This window comes from Trametes versicolor, assembly GCF_000271585.1.
Source record: "Trametes versicolor FP-101664 SS1 unplaced genomic scaffold TRAVEscaffold_11, whole genome shotgun sequence".
NCBI lineage: Eukaryota > Fungi > Basidiomycota > Agaricomycetes > Polyporales > Polyporaceae > Trametes > Trametes versicolor.
Window position 1 is genome coordinate 1,337,076 of NW_007360331.1, and position 19,828 is coordinate 1,356,903.

Sequence of the window (19,828 nt, forward strand, 5' to 3'; positions counted from 1 at the left end):
CCCGTCATTCTCACATCCACTCCTACTGCCCAAGAACTACGCGGTCCCGCCCGTCCTCGGTGATACGCTCACAGGGATCCAGTCGCACCTGACGAGCCAGCGGCCATTGTCTGCCACTGCTCTACCACATGTGTGTTAGCCCTCGCCGTTTTATCCCGTTACTGCTGAATGTCTCCAGAGCGGCACCGCTCAGCGCTGTTCCTGTTGCCCCGTTGTACCAGCACCGTTCTCGCACTGGCACGGCCTCGTCGACTACCCCCCACACGCTCCTGGGCACAATCACGTACCAGATACGGAAACATTCGAAGCGCCGCAGGAGTGCATGCAGCATGCCACCTTCGACAACCCTCCTCAAATCTGGGCTCGGCTCTGGCGAGGCCTGCCTCTACGTGCACGTCGCAATCGCGTCCATGGCACTCGTACCACTCCGCTTGACCAGCGACTCGCAATGCCTTCACTCTCAACCTGCCGTGCGTACCGCACCACCTTTTACATTCCGATTCATGAGCTGACTCGATCTCTGTCCAGAACTACCTGCTTTCGACTGAGAGCAGGCAGGTGTAGCATGAAAGGCTGCGTATCCTCATCGAGGTATACGTGCCGTGTCGAGCAGACGCGTGATGTCATGAAATGAGGACAATGTTTGCTATATGCCTGTGACATACCCGGAGAAAATGCGATGCGACCGATCACCGAACGCCCTACGCCTTTCTGCAAACCCGTCTCCAAACGACCACGCTCAACCGCTGCGTGAGCTCTCGACGCTTGATCTTGGATCTGAAGACAGCGCCAGTGACATCGTAAGACCGAGCCGCGAGCGAGAGCCAACGCGAGGGAGCAGTGCGGAGAACGCGGCGACTCTCGAGCTGGAGATCTCGCCTGCAGTTATGCGCGGCACGAGCGAATACATCGTTTTCGCCAGTTTGGCTATATGCTCGTCGCTGGAGAACGCGTCGTGGTCGTCTTCAAGGGGCCCAGGAGTCCCCTCGCGTTCCTGAGCGCAGATGCGTCGCACGGGGTTGAGTGAGCCCGCGGTGCACGCTCCGCATATCTAGAGAGCCAGTCGGCAATTCGTCGGTGCTCGAGCGCGTGGGAGCTACAGCTCTGGTTTCAAGGAATATGGCGGCTGGCGAGCGCGACGGCCGCAGAATGGAGGACTAAGGATCCTCCATACGAGACGTACGGCCGCCAGAGGTTGCGACGGAGACCTTAACTGAGGAGTGCGCCGCTTATGAAACCGTCGCCCACACGGGTATGCGCACTGCGAGCGGCGACACGTCCGTGAGCTTCCGCCAGGCGAGAGACTGGATAAGTATTCGTAGTAAGCATGTGTGACTCGAGCCTGAGTGAAGGATAACGCACACGGAATCCCGGTGTAACGTGCGGCGTGCGTGAGCAGCGCGTACTTGGGGTCGTGATCGGCGGATTTGAACGACCGGTACGCTGTCCACGATCGAAATGCAGTCAATTTCGGAATCTTTTGTGCCTGCGAACGCGCGAGCTCGAGTTCTGGTGCGGCCATGACGCACAACAGTGTCGACTTTGCATTGCAAAGGATCTTCGCCGATTTGTGGTATAGTGCTAGGACGGAATGTCCGGCGAGATCCTCGGCGGCCGGAAATGCGAATCCTGGAGTGTTAGAAAAGATGTCTGGCAAGAGACCGGTCAGTTTGGCATACCGCATAGCGCCGTGCCGGACGTACCGTACTTGGTCTTCACTACGACGACGACGATGCCGAACATGTCGTAGACCGAGGGAGGAGTATCTCTCGCGCAAAGTGTTATGGCGTGCTTAAACAACTCGTGGATGCCCGTAGTGCCAGGGATCGCGATATCGACTTGCTCGGACTTGCGTATGTGCGCACGTGGAGATGTGTGACAACTTGAGAGTGTAAACGAGTTAGACGCGAGGCTAGTCGGGGTGGCTTCAACGAAATATGGACGTACAGGTCTTGCGCCAAGCTCTGCGTCGACAGAATGACACCGCTGATACGAGCAGTGTGAGGCCGTCGTGAGAGAACCGACGACGGGCAGAGTGGGAGTCCCATTTCAGATCCATGGGAGAACCTGCAGAGTATATCGTGCCCGCTACGCCTTCCGCCCGACGTGCCAGGTTAGATTAAATCATGAAATACCTGTTTGACTCGAAACTCCTTCAAGATGTGTGCTTCATATCCTGAAAGCTGCAGGCGGTTTATCGGAGCTTGGTACGGTAGCGTTGTGATGACAGATCGCCACAGTGGCGTCTTGTCAGGTCGAATACGAGCGCATTCTGGACGTGGGCGGGTAGGAAACAGAGTGCTGCGACCGTAGAGGGAAGGGCGGGTGCACGTACGGATCGGCGTCACCGCGCTTGGACGACGCAGCGTTCGGCCGGCTGAGGAGCCCGCGCGCGAGGGGCGACCATGGGATAGAGCCGACCCCATGTATCGTCAGCGTCGGGAACATCTCGCGCTCCTCCTTGCGGTACATGGGTGAGTGGTCGTTCTGTATCGAGACGAGTGGCGTCAGGTTGTGCGCGATCGCGTAGTCCACGGAAATGTTAGGGCTAGAGTGTTCCTTGCGACAGCACGGGGATTTCGAGCGGCGTACTCTGCATCTGGATGACTGGAACGAAGAACGGATGTGAGGGGCTGTTGGGCGGGCTGCGTAAAGCTGGACGACGTACATTGGTAGGCTTAGCAGGAGCTTATGCCGATGTAGCGGAGGTATCCCGCCTTCACGACGTCGTGCCGAGCTTGCATCTACAAAGGTTGTGTCGGGTGATCAGTGTCGAGCGCGCCGTCTGGCAGTCACCACGTCTAACCATCGGCACGTATCGCCTCCGCAATCGGCGTGGTATAGTTGAAGCGATGGTACTGGAGAACGTCGATGTACTCGAGCTGCAGGTGTGTCGAACTCGCTTTCACGAAGTCGAAGATATGCTTGCGGTTCGGCCCCTTCTGGTTGATGACGCTCTCCGTGGCCGCGGGGTCGAAGCTCGTGTTCGTGCCACATTCAGGGTCCACCTGACAATGCACCTTTCACCCACAGGACGCTCCCCGTAAGACGATGAACATGGGCATGATCATCGATAGACTCGCCTTGGTTATAATGAAGGAATCCTCGCAAGGGAGAATGTGCTTCTTGATCGCATTTACGCAGACGACCTCTGTGAGACGGTTCGCATATATCTGGGGCGGAACGCTAAATTGCGACGCGCTACAAGCGGACTCATCGACGAGAGAGGAACCATATCGCTCGAGCTGGAAGAAGTCCCCGTCAGTGTCAGACCCAGTGTGCCACTCGGCGTGGTTTTTCCGCACTTCGCAAGCACGTCTGAGGTGGACATGCGCCGTAGAATAGCGGAAGGCCGCTTGCACGCCGCCAATTTGCATGCGAGGGCTGCGCGTCTGGCATCTCGTTTTGGGGTCGGCACCGAAATCCGTAAAGCGGCGGCGGAGACGTCTGATAGGCAGCTGGTCAATCAGCGGCGTGTTGCAGGTAGCTTTACGGGACTTACCGTTCATAGATGTCATTGCAACAATTATCCCGATCAACGCGTCGTGAATCGAATGACTTCTCCCACAGCCTATGAGCTCGCGACACCCCAGAACAGCTTGCGGGTGCCTGTGGTCCCACGGATCGCGGGTTTTCTGGCTACGTCTCGGACGTGTGCCTAGAATCCTTCTGTCGTACAAGACGTATAAGACACGGAATGTTCTCGGAGAGATCGACTTACCCGCCTCGAAGTTACGCTGGACCCTCCGCGCCGTCATGGAGGCCCTCGCTGCAGCAACGTGACGAGGCATATCACGACCGCGGGCCGTCGAGTTGTATCGTGTCGCAGCGCCTGTCTTCCCCGTAGGTCCGTATGTACAGCAGCGTAAATCAGACGGGGCGGAAACTAGGGAGAGGATCCAGGTGACGTCCAGGACGTACCGAGTGCAGAAGAAGCGCCGATATGGCTAACGGAGTGAGACATCGCTCACTTGATACGGGCGGAACGCCTTGCAAATGCATGCTTGAGGTGGTACTGGAGGCGCATCTGAGACCGCCAGGAAGTTGAGACGTCGGGCGAACTCACGTTGGATGTAAAGCCAGAGGCGGGCGACCATCGTCCCTGCCGGCGCCGCAGTGGAATCGTGGACGGGAGCGTAAATGGTGTCGCGACGAGTCCAGATCGGTTTGCATCGGACAGCAAACGATAGCCACGGTGACATCCTGCTTGAGAGCCTTCACGAAACCGGCAGGGTATCCTGCATAAGCTAAGACCTAAGATCGACATATCACGATCGCATGGACTGACGCGTACCTCCGGGACTCGAGTGCTTCTTAAATGCGTGCTTCATGGGGCCAACGCTGCATGTAGATAATCAGAGCTTGATGCGAGAGCACGGGAGTATGTGGAGCCCGGGAGCAGTCTTTAGAGGCCGAGTACGACTGTATGCTCAACGAGGGCAAGTGATTACAGGATGATGTGGAGGTAGAGCTAGTTTCGCAGCAGCACAAGATTGAGGTGGGGTGGGATGATAGGGAAGGACAAGGCCAGCTACAAGCAGCAGCGGCCAGGTATACAGTGAATCAGCCAAGGAGGCCGTAAGAAACTGACGTCACGAGAGAATGCGCAGGGGAGGACGAATGGACAAAATGAGAACGTACCGGATGAGTCCGTCGCCCTGCGGGAGCCATAGGTTCCTAGTCGTGTCTATTCTGCTAAGAGTATCGGCAGGACGTGATTGTGTGTGCTGCACGAAGCGGGCGGAGTATACGCCGAGAGAAGAGCAAGAGCGCTGGTGGGCATGCCGTGCCAGTCGTCGGCGTTGTAGTGCAAGTCAACAACGAAACGAACCCAGAAAGTGGGACCAGCCTAGCTAGCGCGAGGTGAGGCTCAGTACAGATGCGATGGCGTACTGAGCAGTGTAGCGGCGGGGACGAGCGGCGGGAAACGTGGCGGGAGCGAAGAGCGACGATGACGCGCAGGCGGGCATAGGACGGCGAGAGAAGCGCGGTCACGTGGGCGCGCTTCTCCCGTCCCAAGCCCAGCAAGCGCCGTCGTCCTCACTCTGACCACGATTTTCCTGCCACTTCCTGCACAGTCCGTCCCTCTTCCACTGCTCTAACTTTGCATCCGATACGCCATGAGGCATACCCGTCGTTAGCTCCGGGGCCTCCTTAGAGCTTCACGTCCACGTGCAAGACTGGAGACATCGCAACTCCCCGCCTCAAGCTTCTCCTCGTGCTATCACGCATTCTACGTCTGTGGTGACTATCCTCCCAACTGGCAACGCTCCATCTAGTTTCTACACGTACGAACTCTTATCACTCCCCAAGAAGTGAGACACTCCTCCGTATACACTGCTGCGCGTGCTCTGAGTCAGCATACCTGTTGGCTCCGTGGATAACGCCGCTGGTGAGCTCGTACGTATTGAAGAGCGCGATTAAACTTGCCTGTAAGATTGTTATGAGCTCTTGGCTTTGCTTGTGCCTTACTCAAGCTAAGATACCCTGAAGATCACTCAGAAATATGCGCATATATGCGAGCGCGTCGCTCAGAACGCCCCTTGTCACACCTTCGTTACCCTGTGAGTATCCACTTACTTCACATATCTCACTCTTTTCCTCGCACCGCCCCTCGAGAAGTAGCCTTCTTCGTCGCTCAACACGACCTTCTCCCTCGCTGGATTTCTTATTGGACGCCCATGCTCCTCTCCTCCACCTCGTGCTCGTTCTCATCCCGGGATCCCATCCGCCGACATCGACCCGCTACCCCCGTCATCGTAACTCTAGACAGCCAATGCTTTAATTGTGCACGTACGCGAACACAACCTCCGTCAGGTCAAATGCTCTGCAGCCGTCTCCAGCGCCTGAACCATCGCACCGTCTATCGCTCGGCAGGACTTCCAAGCGGTGCGACTTGCACGCACTGGGTGAGCGAGTAAGTACTCTGCTCCCGCAAGCATCTCAGATATTTGGATGTTCGTAGGAGTCCGGGCGCCCGGCGGCAGCGATGATGGCGGACATTTTGGTCAAGGGTGCACGATGGCTCGAGCAGGTGAGATCCACTTAGTACCAATGTATGGCCCACTGATTAGTCCGACTCACGTTTCGCGAAGCTCCGTATTTCGACATCGGCCGGGAAATTCAGCGTCGATAATGTCATGTCCACACACATCTCAAGCGGTACGAGCGACGACCTCGCTATATTCCCGATCTACACGCCCCGAGACGCGCGCGTTCTGCACCAGCAGAAGATGGTCTGCCGACCACGCCGAGGAAGTGCTGGAAAGAGATCGATTACTTTATACGGTGAGTACTGGTATTGTTTACTTGGCGTAACCTGACTGATGGCTGGCATCTCAATGTTTGAATTATCCGGGACGCCATGCATACGCGGAACAGCATCTCGGTGCTGCATGATCTGTGGCTGTCGATATGGACGTCGCACGGCATAGCAAATCCATGCGAGGCCCAAACACGGCGAACTCTCACAGGACTCACTACGCACGCGGGACAACGAGTTCTGCACTAGTTCCCGTCACACAAACGCCCGCGTTCATTACCTCCGCAGGTCAGCGAAGCCCTGTCAGAGAACTACGCATCGTACCAGTCCTTAAACCGAGAACACCTCACCAGCGGACAACGAAGTGAACAATAAGATCGTCTCGAGCTCCGTGAGTGGCTGATACAATCGAACTACGGCTAGCTTAATCGTTCCACTCGCGTTAGGCCGGCCCGGCGGCCTCGCTCTCCTCTTCTTGGTCGTGACCGCGATGACATCCGGTGTTTCGCCATACCCGCCAGGTTGTGTATAACATATCCAGTGCTCTATATTTCACTCGATATCATAACATACTGAACGATGACTCGTGTTCGGGGGGCTCAAGTGGGTATCCGCGGCGGTGCATCTCCTGCGAGTCACTCTCACCCCTCTTTTCAGATTCCGCTCTGCGTCGACTGCGTCGATATCAGTGAGAACTTGCGCGAACTCTGTCGATGGGCCTATAGGTACGAGATGCAGCTGTTATGTCTGACGGTCTCTGCGACGAAGACTGTGTACAGTATCCAACAGAGGCCAACATTGATACGCTCTCCTCCGCGTACTCCAGTGCGTGGTACGCCCGCGCTTCCCATGACTGCCCCACTCACTCGTTCTGTCTCATTACAGGGCCGTGTGGTATGTTTTCACCCCATGCCTGTATGGAAATGTTCTACAACATGTGAGTTTTTCAAAGCCGCAGAGTGCTGGAATCGCGCTGAAATGTGCGGACGCAGTACGTCTCCCTTTCCTATGACGCAACAATCGAGCAATCTATGGACCTTGAGACCTCCGCTGAGACATGCGAGCCTCGGCGCACCCTACGCCCCCGCTCTCCGGAAGCTCGGCACATATACGGCGTCTTTTCGGATGGTACGGAACTTCGGTGGCAGTCATTCGCGGGCCGCTTTCTCGTTCTCTGCTTCAGCTTCAGTCATAACTGACATCCTGACCTTAAGGCCGAGCCAGACTTCGAGTAGGAGCCCTATTGCGAAGCGTCTGGCGGTCCGCGCATTGATTACGCGCAATACATGAGTGTACATCATTTCCTCTGGAATAATCAGTCTCCGGACTCTCAATTAGAAGCAAGAAACCGAGCTACTGGTACGTGTTCAACCTACCCCGTCGTTTTGACGAAACTCATCACGCGCCTGCGGTTTTTCTAACTCACACTCGTCCCGCTGACAGGCTACGCTCATTCGGGCTATCCGCTGTATCTCACTGGAGCCTTCCCGCAGGTGTGCAGAACCACCATGCTGCTAGGCATGCCCGGCGCGCCGCGTGCGCAGGCACTTCCAAAGTTCGAGCTAGCGTACGACTGCATCAGCGTGTCCCCTCTCAGGTACACACTGCACACATGATTGCTCCCCCAATCTCCACTCTTATCCGCGGCGTCCGTGCGTATCTAGAGTTTTGCATGCAGTACGAGTCTCTATTGGCAGTGGCTCAGTGTGAGGATTTTACCGCCTCGACATGTGCAGGGGCCAACCATTCCCGAAGGCGTTCTCGTCGGCGAGCCAGGCCTGACAGCACCACAAAACGCCGTATGCAAGCGGCCACCTCATGGTGGACTGCGCGTTTACTATGATTCTTTCATTGTTTGTATGGCAGGATAATCGCCATGTGATAAGACATATGGCATATGGTTTGCCCCCGTTAAATATTACCTACCTCGTATTCGAAAGTTCAGGACGGGATGACCTCGTCGGTAAGCTAAGCTCCGCTTGCGTGTTACACGCCGTTGGGTACTGCGCACTTCGTTTTTTTTTGGGATTATACGCGTATGCGGCTTGATCAAGGCGTGTCGAGGTGACCAGGAAACGATGTTCCGCCACGGAAGAGAACCCGGGACGTCGATAAATACACACCGGAACGTGGGTGGTTACGTTCTCCTTCCAGTGGATTATATCTGTATGTTGCATCGCAGACGGTGTCGTGCCGATATATTTCTACATTTGTATGCGGGCTAGGCAAGTAGACCGGGCGGCAAGAGAACTGCGGATGGACTGAACCCTACTTGACGTCCGGCATGGAAGCCGAGGACACGAGGAGAAGGGCCACCTCCAGCGCTCTGTGTCTGGCCCTATATGCCAGTGTGTCTTTCAGCATATCCCTCATAGATTTCCTACCGCATTCCTCGTCCCCACACGTACTGCATCTCAATGTCTGAGCACCACGGATCGGACCCGCTCTCAGTCGAAGGACCGTCTCAGCCGCCCCCGGCGCACGACCCCGTGACTTCCGAAGGAGAGCTCCCCGCACGAGCAGAACGAGGCGAGACCGTCAGTACCTTGTCTCTTGCTCGCTCTGGCGGTATCTGACCAGTGCATCTCTGTAGAAAGATGCACCTGAAGTGGAACGTACGGGACACACCCGCCCAGAGATTCCTCCGGGAGTTTCCTTCGGTGTACGTGCTCCACACTGTTCATTTGCACTCCCATAACAGTCATCTAGGATGTGGTTTGGAAGAGACACGAAGTATACACACAAGAGGAAAAGACAAAGGCGTGGTCGAATGCTACGGAGATGGTTCAGACATACAGCGACGAGATGATAAAGCGATGGAAGGAGGAAATCGACACCTACCTCGTATTCGTACGTCGTCATAACATCGCCTCACATGAATCAACATTGTTAAGCAAGGAGCACTCCTAGGCGGGTCTCTTTTCGGCCGTCCTCACCACGTTCAACGTGCAATCGTACCTTCTCCTCCAGCCCGCTGCCCCTGATCCCTCCATCGCTGTGCTGCAGCAGATCTCCTCGCAGCTCGCGAGCTACTCAATCCACCCTCCATTCGTGAACTCGACGCAGCCTTCGAGTACAACCCGCGCAAACGCGAGCACCGCTCCTCCTGTCCCGCGCTGGGCCGTGTGGCTTAATGCGCTGTGGTTCTCCGGCCTCATCCTCAGCCTGTCCTCCGCGTCTGTGGGCATCATGGTCAAGCAGTGGCTCAACGAATATAGCAGCGGTGTCTCTGGGACCTCCCGTCCTGTTGCTCGTGTGCGCCAATATCGCCTGAACAATATTCGGACGTGGCGCGTCGAGGACATCATCGGTGCCATCCCCATTCTCCTTCAGCTCGCTCTAGCACTCTTCCTCGCCGGAATGCTCATCCTCCTCTGGACGCTCCACGAGACCGTCGCGGCCATCGCATCCACTCTCGTTGGCCTTCTTGCCGTCTTCACCGTGGTTACCACACTTCTCCCTCTCGTCAACCACAAGTGCTCCTATCTCACCCCCCAAATCCGCGCAGTCAACGCCGCCTGGCAGCCAAAGCGACACGCATACTGGGTCTGTGATTTAATGTTGCGCAAGCGCTGCGGTGTGACCGCGATCCTCAGATCCACACAACAAAAACTATCCACCTTCTGTCAGCGTATTCGCGTATACATCTCACTAGATCACTGGAGATCTCTGTGGCGCCGGGTGCAGGACACGAGTCGACAACTGAGGTCTATATCCTTCCCACCAGAGGCTTGGAAAGAGCCCAAGCAGACGTGGCGGGGGCGCGAGCGGTCGGCAATCGACAAGCTCGAAGGTGGCCTGGACAAACAGACACTACTAGAGGCATACAGCACCACTCTATCCCCGGACGCCCTCTCTGCCGCCTCCGTGTGTCTCATGGACTTCGGTCCTGATAACGTCGTCGACTACTTCCAACAGCTGCACAAATCGGCCCGAGAGCACTTCGGCCCTGCGGCGGACTCGGAATACGGTCCTCTCGGGAACGGCAATCAACAGCAGCTGCTATGGCTTCATATCATCTTGTGCATACTTCGGTGGGATCCATCATGTCTCTCGGGGGACGAAGCGGCTGCCATAGGTGTCTACTTCAGATGTGGATCGTGGTCGTCCAGTCTGCAGGCGGCCGACGCAGAATGGGCAGCGTCGACTTGCAATGCTATTTCCGACCACCTCGAGACCGAGGGTCCTTTCTCTATGCTGAAGTTCATTGGGCAAGAACAGCTTGAAAGCGAGAAAGGATATCTAATTCGCAACGCTATGGTACGCGAGAAACCCCTGACGAACGTCTTGCTGCCAGGTGAGATCGTTTTTCCTCCTAGAGCTTTGCACATGCTGATCCAATCTCCTGACAAGCCGTTACCGGGGCATATCGCCAGGTTCGCCTCAAGCAGTTGCACATCGCGGAGGCGCCCTCGGAAGACACGAAGAACGCTCATACGAGGTATCTGAAAAGTGTCAACCACTTCCTGGAGTGCGCCAATCGCGCCTTGACATCATCCCTCCCCGACAACGTCCTGGAGACCGTTCGCGCCTACACAGGGGACGTTCTGGCAGAGCTGACTCGCGTTCTGCTCAATGTCTTTGCTCCAGACAGAACCCAATCCGTTCCGACCACAGTCGATGCAGCGGTTCTCTGGCACTTCATGTCCGGACTCGCTGAGGACGTCTCTGACGGTGTACTGCAATGCATATCTGACGACCTCCGCATTGACATTTTGCGCATGACCGACACACTCGCCACACCATATGACTATGACAACAACTTTTGGGGGAGGGATATACAACACGTCTCCCGCGACCTGAAAGCCAAAATCATTCGCATCAAAGGCGAGCCGGACATTGCGTATGTACTCATACATGCCTCTGTGTAAAGGCAAGCTTCTTAACGGCTTCATCATCCATCTAGGACAAAACTTGGTGAATCATCTGCCGACCCCTCTGAAAGGGAGGCGGCGGCATCTTTGAGCCTTGCGGTCTCGCCAAACAGTGCTGTCGAGGACAGTCTTTCCGGTGCACTCGCCGATTCAAGTGACGGTTTGCAAGTGCCTCACGCTTATCCTCCGGAGACGGCTGCCTCCTAGGCCTTTGTCCTCAAGCGGCTCCCGCACTCGTATGTGGACTCAAGCACTTAGGAGGTAGACCCGCCCGCTGACACATTCCATTGCAGATCCCGTGGATCCTCCACGCTACATCCATGCTCCACACACCGTCTTCTCAGTCTTTCTTTGCTGCTCGGATATCTCTTCTCGGTCAGTGCCCTCGTCCGTGCGCTCTACGTCACGTCGAAGCCGACAAGGCTGCGGTCACACTGTATCATTCGCGCTCTGGCAATACCGGGGTCCTCTTCCGAATTGTCCCTCCTGTTCGCGCGAACTCGCTCCGACGAAGCACTCGAACACACCCAATCGCATTTCATCGACATCCTTCGATTCGCTCAAATCGTTTCCTTCGGAATCATCCACCATCTTGAGACTGTCTCTTCTCGCTGTCTACCCTGTCCAAGACCACATCGACGTCATCGCTCGAGTCTCTACATGATTCATGAAGCGGTCCAATACAACTCGCGGATATCTTGTCTTGCTTACTCGGGGGCACCATCTCCCCGCCCCTCACGCGCATTCGACATTCCCCACAGCTCCCCAGAAATATTCGCCTTCACGGGCTTTCGACGCCGCTCACACAACTCGTTTTCCGCCTTCGACAACTATCCCATCTCCATTCCACGAGCAACCACCAGCGTTGCGCACACATCCGCTCTCTCCGCTCCTCTGATCCCTACACGTCGTCATGCACCATCCGCGTCCCATGCTTCCTCCTCCCTTCTCTCGTCTCACCGCATCTCGATATGTGTCTCATTGTATTTTTGGGTCCCGATCGTCATCCCGCTTTCTCACTATGTACGTCTCCACACATTCTCGGAGTTCCACTCATGATCTATATTCCCCCGTCTTCTCTTGCACATCCTCGTCGTATACACTCCACACTCTCTTGAGGATTTACGATAGCGGCCCTTCTCGTCGATGATCCTTGTGGTAGTTTTTGAGTACCCCGTGTCACCGATGTCGCTACCCGCTCTCTACATTTCTTGTTGTATCATTGACCGGGCGGACAGAGCTGGTCGCAGAGAGCAGGGGCAGCAGAGAGGGCGTCGCGTTGCGGGACTGTAACTCGGGAAACTCCTGTACATAGTACACGCAAGACGCACTGTCCCCGCCGCGCTGCTGCTCGCTGCCGGATCGCACACCTTCGTCGTCTGAGCCGCGCAACGGGGACGGCAATGCGATATCCTGACGCCAGGTCCGTGAGTCACAATCACAGCAGAGCCGGAGCAACCAGCAAAGAAGCCACTTCGTCGGCGTGAAGAGCCGTGTCGTTCGAGCTGCAGGAAGTCTCCACCGTAAGGTCGGCCTGCATCGCAACTTGAAGACAACAACGCGTACGCAAGCCACCAAATCAAGTCTATATCACCCGGTCAGGAGCCCTGTCGGTGTACAAACGGGGACGGGACTGGTTGCACATACGCCGTCCCCGCAATCGATGCCCGAGCGTCGCTTCGTCGCAAGGGGCGCACGTACCGAGGTCTGGCGCTGAGGTCGTCCTATAGTGATCGCAGTTAGTGAATCGCGATTACGGCGAAGAGGGGGACACGACCTACTATGCGATACCGTGTCTCTTCTTGCGTCCACCGAATGGATGCGGACGCGGGGGATTGGTACAGGGTTGGAAGAACACATTGGGAGCTGCGCCATGATGCGTGAAATGCCCAAGCTTTCGTGGCCTCCGTGGACAAGCATTCAAACATGCCCACAGAGAAAGTCCTCTGTTGCCATAATGGGCCGTCTTCGAGCTAGGTATCAGGAGATCTTACGCTTGTTAGTGTAGAATAAGTCCCTATCCGCGCTGTCGGGGCTAGCGTAGAGACGTGAGACTTACGTGAATGGCGAAGACGACGACGAACCGCGTACCTTCCATCCATTGTCCACTTCAACGACGGCCAGGACGGTATCCAGATGTGTGCGACGCGCCGTGCTACCACGGAACGTGGAGATGCGCCTCGAATGCGTGCAGGAGGCCTCCACGTCGCCAATTATAAAAAGCCATGGTCGCGCCGTCCGCGCGCACTCTGAGCATAGGGCCGAGCATGCGGTCGGAGGATATAGAGTAGGATGAGCAGCGTCCCCATTCGCGCTGTGAACGATATCCCTCTAGGGGGCGTAGTGAATGACGCTATGTGCGGCGTGGCCTCCCGTAACGGCATGCGTAGTGAAGGGGAGGCGTACATTCGTAGAGCGGCGAGCGGCAGACACTCACCGTGACAGATGTCCTCGCGCAAGCTCCCATCTGTCTACCCCATGTGCGAGCATTCCTAGATGAGGGGCAGCGGCGTACGCTTTGCTCGCGAAGTTCGTGCTTGCACAGTGTACATAGATGGGTCAGCAAGATCCTGCAGCGTGTACGGCGCCTCCCTGATTGACACTTACCTGTGAGGGCTCGTGAGTGTACTACGCGATGTGCTAGACACCATATCACTTTCGACGAAGGAAACCGATAGGGTAGGAGCGGCACAATAGAGTTGCAGCTAAAGGATGATCTGTCGAGAGGAGCTGGATGAGCCGCGTAGACGCAGCGCCCATCGACTTGAAGAGATTCCAGACAAGCCGGGCTGCAAATATGGAAGCCACGAGGTTCCACATAGGTATTAACAGCGCCCACAGAGAGCTGTTTCCAGATTGATGAAGGCTAGGTACCTTCCCGAGGAGCGAGCTGTGTGCTGAGTGTATCCCAGCTGAGACAAGACGGTGGAAAAATCACTGGGTAAACACGACAGGCTATGGCGATAGTTGTGTGTTTTAGGCGCATGAGAATATACTCACCGGGATGCTGTTTAACCAGGAATGCAAGGGGCAGAGAGCAGAAGCTCGACTGAAAAGATGACGACATGGCAAGAGGGAGAGGACGGAGAAGAGGCGCTCGTACGTACACCGCTGGCAACCCCGGACCGGTAGCCGGAAGCCGAGAACACCGAGCTCGGGCGTCTCTCTTCTTTCACTCTACCCTCGTCATCCACCAACACGCGCATAGGCAGTTTAAGCAGCTAGATGTCTCTCTCACCAGCCTGTACGTTCGATGTCTATTATAGTATTTATGCCGTAGCTCACCGCCCAAGCACATAGACGAACTCATGATCCTTCCCAGTTGACTAATGCGTATAGACGTGACAGCACTGCGAGCCCTCCGACGTATCATCCAATACACAGGCTCTGCGTTCCATTGCCTGGCCCACACGACCCCGGGGACAGCCGTAAAAAGAGCACAAGCAGACCTAGCAGGGTCGCAGACGCGCCGACATCGACGCGCTCGACATCCTGTACACGTAAGTCCCCTTCGAGAGCTGCCACACCACCCTGCGTCCCGACGCGCTCTCTGTCGCGACCGCGCGCCTCATGGGACATCGACTTCTGGGACACCGTCGCCTGCTTCCGGCAGCTGCACCGGTGCGCACGCGAGAACTTCGGCGCCGCAGAGTACGCGGCATACGGACGGCCCGCTGGGGCGCGGGAACCCCTGGCTGCAGCTGTTGTCTGTGCAATGATCGTCCGCCCCCTGCAAGACGCCGAATTGACTTCCTTTCGCTCAGCCAGTTCGATTCAGTGCAGAGAAAACATACCTCATATTGGCTCAAAAATGTGCGTATCGCTAGACCAACAATCCTTCCACAGTACTGGCTACCCAAGCCGTCAGCAGGATGAAGATCTACCGTTCCCGTAAATTTCTGATACCGCTTGCGCGCACTCAGACCCATCGGGCCCCGCCTCCTGCTCTAGAACGTGGTGAAAGGGTACGCCCCAGACCTCTGTATTCTCATCGCTCCCAGGACACCCCACCGCGCCGTTTGCGAGGCCGCGAGCCCTGACCATCCGTTCCCGTACGACGACTGCTGCTACCGGTTCGACAAAATGATACACATGCGGGTAAGCGTCTGGTGCGAGAGCTCCGACGAGACACATGCCGTGCCCTTCGCGATCAGCGTGTCGGCATCCATCGAGAGCACCACGGCATGCGTCTCGTCGAAGCTCTCACGCTAAGCCTTCCATAGCAGACAAATGCGGCACCTACTAATTCGTGCATCGTGCCCCGCGAGATGGAGCCCGGGATGGCCATTAGCGGGCGACGTCGATGTCACGTCCATGTCCTCTAAATGGTCCGAAGCTCGCAACTCGCAGACACTCGACGACTAGATGCTGATGCTCCCCATTGGCCACAACTCGGAGGACAGCAGCTTGGTCCCTCCGGTCGATTTATGCGCCGATCTCACCGCGCACCTCAGACAAGTCCGGACGGCATCCCGAGTCCCTTGGAGCCGTACCAAAAAGTCGACACCATAATAGGGTGCGCACGATCTCGTTCCATCGGCCCGTCCTGACGTGCTGAAACCTGGAACAGCGGTATCGTGTGGTATACGCGAGCTCGAGCGTATGCGAGGATAGCACACTGGCAGACCTCGCACCCCTACCTGCTGAGGCTTCGCGTGCCGACTTGCAGTCGACGGCGCGTGTATTGTCTTTGCGTGGGTTTGCCTGTTCTGTTCACCTGACCTAATCTATTCTCAACATAAGTATCGGGTACACGCACAGCTTACGTCGCGAAAGCGTTGCGAGGGTTGCGGCCATGCATGCATGCCACACGGCTTGCTTCAAAGGCCGGGCATGCCACGCGCGTCGTGCGATGAAGGCGCATGGGGTGAAATGGAGCAACCGCCTGTGGATACAGAACGCAGGCGCCTCACGGCGACACCATGAAGCGTGGAATATGTATACCACTTCGCAAATCGTTCTTACTTCCTGTAAGGGCCTTTCAGATTTTAACGTACAATACAGAGTGGCGTCCAGCAATACAACACAGCACACACTTTGACAAAATGCCTCGTATGAAGATGTTTCTGCGCTAACACACACATTCAAAGAGCCCCAACGACGACCATTGGCTTGTACGGCTCCTCCAGATACTTGACCTCCTCCTCGGACAGCTTGATGTCCAGCGCGCCTACGACCCCTCATCAGCTCTGTCACTATGCGTGCGGCGAGTGCCCGCGAGCCCGCTCACCGAGAAGCTCCTCGAGGTTCGAAAGGTTCGTCGTGCCGATGATGGGCGCGGACACACCGGGCTTCGCAAAGATCCACGCGAGCGCGACTTGCGCCATCTTCACGCCCTTCCTCTTCGCGAGCTCTTCCACGCTATGACGCAGCGAGGCGATGGTCAGAGGAGACATGGTCGCCCGGAAGTGCAGCCAGTTACGCACCGGTCGACGACCTGCAGGTTAGCCTCGGTCTTGTACCTGGCCAGGATCCTGTTCGTGAGAGTGTGAGGAACAGTGGCAATTGCAGCCGTCGAAGGGTGCGGGGGTGCACGTACGGGTTGGTGTCGCCGCGCTTGGACGACGCAGCGTCCGGCCGGCTGAGGAGCCCGCGCGCGAGGGGCGATTACGGAATCGAGTCAACTCCGAAAATCTTCAGCGTCGGGAACATCTCGCGCTCCTCCTCGCGGTACATGAGCGAGCAGTGGTTCTGCATCGAGATGAAGGGCGTCAGGTTGTGCGTGATCGCGTAGTCTGTGGAAGCGTCAATTCTGCAGCTTCGTTTGCGATCGCGCGTGGAGGTCGAGCGGCGTACTCTGCATCTGGATGACTGGAACGAAGAACAGATGTGAGGGGTTGTTGGGCGGGTTGCGTAAGGCTTGAAGACGTACATTGGTAGGCAGAGCAGGATCTCGTAGCAAACATATCCCGCCTTCACGACGTCATGCCGAGGTTGCATCTACGAAACTCGCATCGAATGATCAGTGTCGTGCGCGCCGTCGAGCCTTCATCAACCATCGAACCATCGGCGCTTACCGCCTCCGCAATCGGCGTCGTATTCGAAGCCGGTGGCACTGCAGGACGTCGATATACTCGGGCTGCAGACGCTTGAGCTCGCTTTTACGGAATCGGTGATATGCTTGCCGTTCAGCCCTTCTGGTTGATGACGCTCTCCGCCTTCGCGGGGTTGAAGACCGTGTTCATCTCACTGTAGTCAGCCCCACCGGGCAGCATACCTGTCAGTATCACGGAGGACGCTCCCCGTCAGATGATGGGCACAGTCACCATTATCGATAGGCTCGCCTTGGTCAAGATAACGAGCTCCTCTCGGGGAAGGTTGAGCTTCTTGATCGCATTTCCGGAGACGACCTCCGAGAGACGGTTCGAGTAGACCTGCGGCGGAACGCGAAATTGCGACGCGCTGCAAGCGGACTCGTCTACGTAAGACAGGAGCCATGTCGGTAGAGCTGGAAGAAGTCGCCATCAGCGTCAGATCGAGAGTGCCGGCAAGCGGGGTAGACCTGCACCACAGAACGTCAGTATTGCGGCGCGCGCATGCGAATACACGGCCTCTGAAAAGCTCCACTGCGCCCGCGACTGTAGTAGTCCGTAAAACGGCGGTGGAGACGTCTGACAGGCAGCTGGTTAATCAGCGGCGTGTTGCAGGTAGCTTTACGGGACGTACCGTTCATAGATGTCATTGCAACAATTATCCCGACCAACGCGTCGTGAATCGAATGACTCCTCCCACAGCCTATGTGCTCGCGGCGCCCCAGAACAGCTCGCGGGTGCCCGTGGCCCCACGGATCGCGGGTTTTCTGACTACGTCTTGGACGTGTGCCTAAGATGCTTCTGTCGCACAAGACGTATCAGACACGCAATGTTTTCGGAGAGATCAGACTTACCCGCTTCGGGTTCACGCTGACTCACCATCCAGGCCGTCATGACGCCCCTCGCCGCAGCAACGTGACGATGAATATCACGACCGCGGGGCCGTCGAGTTGCGTCATGTCCCAGCGCCTGTCTTCCCTGTAGGTCCGTAAGTACCGGAGTGTAACTCAGACGCAGCGGAAACTAGGGAGAGCTTTGAAGTGAGGTCCAGGACGTACCGAGTGCAGAAGCAGAGCCGATATGGCTAGCGGGGTGAGACATCGCTCCCCACACCGTGGGCATTGGGCCATGGTTTCCGCGATCTGATCTAGATAACACCGTGAAAGGTGACTAAATGAAAAACTAATGAAATCACCAAACATGGATGGATATTTGATGTAATAGTTTCATAGGTTACATCTTTCCTGTTACCTTCTGTGGCTCACACATGTGATGCATGATCCTATCCTGATTTGATACAACCAAAGGGCCATGTGGAATCTGATAGAAGCCAGTGGCTTCATATGTTGTTATACCACAATGGTTTCATTGAAGTTATAGTTGAACAGGCCTGTATATCTTTGTAAGAGAAGACCATCTGATAACCTTGATCTTTGTTTGGATGCTATAACAATGTTGAAGAACATCACTTTGTGAGCTTGTTGAATATAATGTTTGAATGGCATTTGCAAGATTATGATGAATAAGATCTCACTATAAAACCTGAACAAAGTGAAACAAAGGTCAAAGAAAGACCAGCCTGGTTTTTTATGTTTATGTGTGAGATATGTTTGATTGTGGTTGCATCATTCATCCACTATAGAAACATGATGCTTGCAGTGTCAAAGCACTGCAGGATACCAGATAATCTCTTCATAAACACCAAGATTCGAGAACTCATTGAAACCCTATTTTCTCTCAGTGTTCTGATTTTATTAGAACTTATAATGAGAGCATTGCATGAAACCTTTTGTAATGGGTTCTTGATGGATGTTCTGTGCTCGAGGATTCTATGTAAACTAAGATCAACGTGGTATTGGTGTGTGCACTGTGACTAATGACACTCATTATATGTTATATTGATTCTGGTTAACATCTCAATGTTTTCAAACATATTGCAAGGTGCCACATCTGCCACTCCAGACATGTAGGTTAGCTCTGAGCATTGGAAAACAGATGTTTATTTTCCTACACATGCACACATTACACACACTTTTAGCTAAAACACTGTAATAGACCCCTAAGTGAAAACTCCGTTTTTAGGGTACAGTAAACCAATAAAGGCCTGCCACTCAGCATAAACCATGTTGGCAATATGATCAACATATATGTAATGACTAATAATAACCAGTTATGGACCAGTCAAAGACTGGGTACTAATATCTATTATTCAATCAATCAAGAATCAATCTTAATGTGGAGTATACAATCATTCATGGCCTATCACTATATGATTGAGAATTGAATATTAAAAACTAACAGCTGACACATATTATTTAATCAATCAAGTATCAACCTCGATGTACATTATACAATTGTCTTTGGCTTATCACTATACACATTTGTCAAAGGTTGTGCTATGGAGACTGGAGTGTGGACAAGAGTCTGAAAACCCCCGTGCACTGTGGGAGAGTGGAGCAAAAGCTGGTATTGAACTTTGCATTTGATTGAGTGAGTATATTCAACTACAGGTGGATGATTGCATATGAACATTAGTAGCACATAACTATGTAAATAAGTGTCACACTCTGTGTGCACTTCAACTCTGAGCTCTAGATACTCTGAGTTCCAGCACTCTGGGCCTCTGAACTTGGACGCACTTCTGTCCTTACCGGTTGGTT

The 19,828-nt window shown here is 55.2% G+C and overlaps 5 protein-coding genes across 5 annotated transcripts; 2 read left to right on the plus strand and 3 right to left on the minus strand.

Moving 5' to 3' along the window:
* Positions 1-329: 329 nt before the first annotated feature.
* TRAVEDRAFT_51955 (uncharacterized protein) lies at positions 330-564 on the plus strand (the record flags this gene model as incomplete). The annotated part of the gene is made up of 2 exons (XM_008044592.1): positions 330-470; positions 529-564. 2 exons carry the CDS (start codon positions 330-332, stop codon positions 562-564), a joined length of 177 nt encoding a protein of 58 aa, XP_008042783.1.
* Positions 565-1,209: 645 nt separating this feature from the next.
* On the minus strand, positions 1,210-3,377 carry TRAVEDRAFT_51956 (uncharacterized protein; the record flags this gene model as incomplete). Its single annotated transcript, XM_008044593.1, has 8 exons — positions 1,210-1,304; positions 1,363-1,650; positions 1,704-1,882; positions 1,948-1,986; positions 2,336-2,593; positions 2,669-2,744; positions 2,807-3,008; positions 3,051-3,377. The coding sequence occupies 8 exons, from the start codon at positions 3,375-3,377 to the stop codon at positions 1,210-1,212; spliced, it is 1,464 nt and encodes a 487-aa protein (XP_008042784.1).
* A 5,642-nt stretch (positions 3,378-9,019) lies between these two features.
* TRAVEDRAFT_96229 (uncharacterized protein) lies at positions 9,020-9,583 on the plus strand (the record flags this gene model as incomplete). Its single annotated transcript, XM_008044918.1, has 2 exons — positions 9,020-9,112; positions 9,173-9,583. Coding segments are annotated over 2 exons (504 nt in total), but the record flags the coding sequence as incomplete, so codon positions are not given.
* A 6,637-nt stretch (positions 9,584-16,220) lies between these two features.
* TRAVEDRAFT_51958 (Aldo/keto reductase) lies at positions 16,221-17,042 on the minus strand (the record flags this gene model as incomplete). The annotated part of the gene is made up of 6 exons (XM_008044594.1): positions 16,221-16,306; positions 16,367-16,497; positions 16,563-16,610; positions 16,748-16,871; positions 16,933-16,947; positions 17,009-17,042. The coding sequence occupies 6 exons, from the start codon at positions 17,040-17,042 to the stop codon at positions 16,221-16,223; spliced, it is 438 nt and encodes a 145-aa protein (XP_008042785.1).
* A 339-nt stretch (positions 17,043-17,381) lies between these two features.
* Positions 17,382-18,269, minus strand: TRAVEDRAFT_51959 (uncharacterized protein; the record flags this gene model as incomplete). Its single annotated transcript, XM_008044595.1, has 2 exons — positions 17,382-17,584; positions 18,227-18,269. 2 exons carry the CDS (start codon positions 18,267-18,269, stop codon positions 17,382-17,384), a joined length of 246 nt encoding a protein of 81 aa, XP_008042786.1.
* Positions 18,270-19,828: the final 1,559 nt, after the last annotated feature.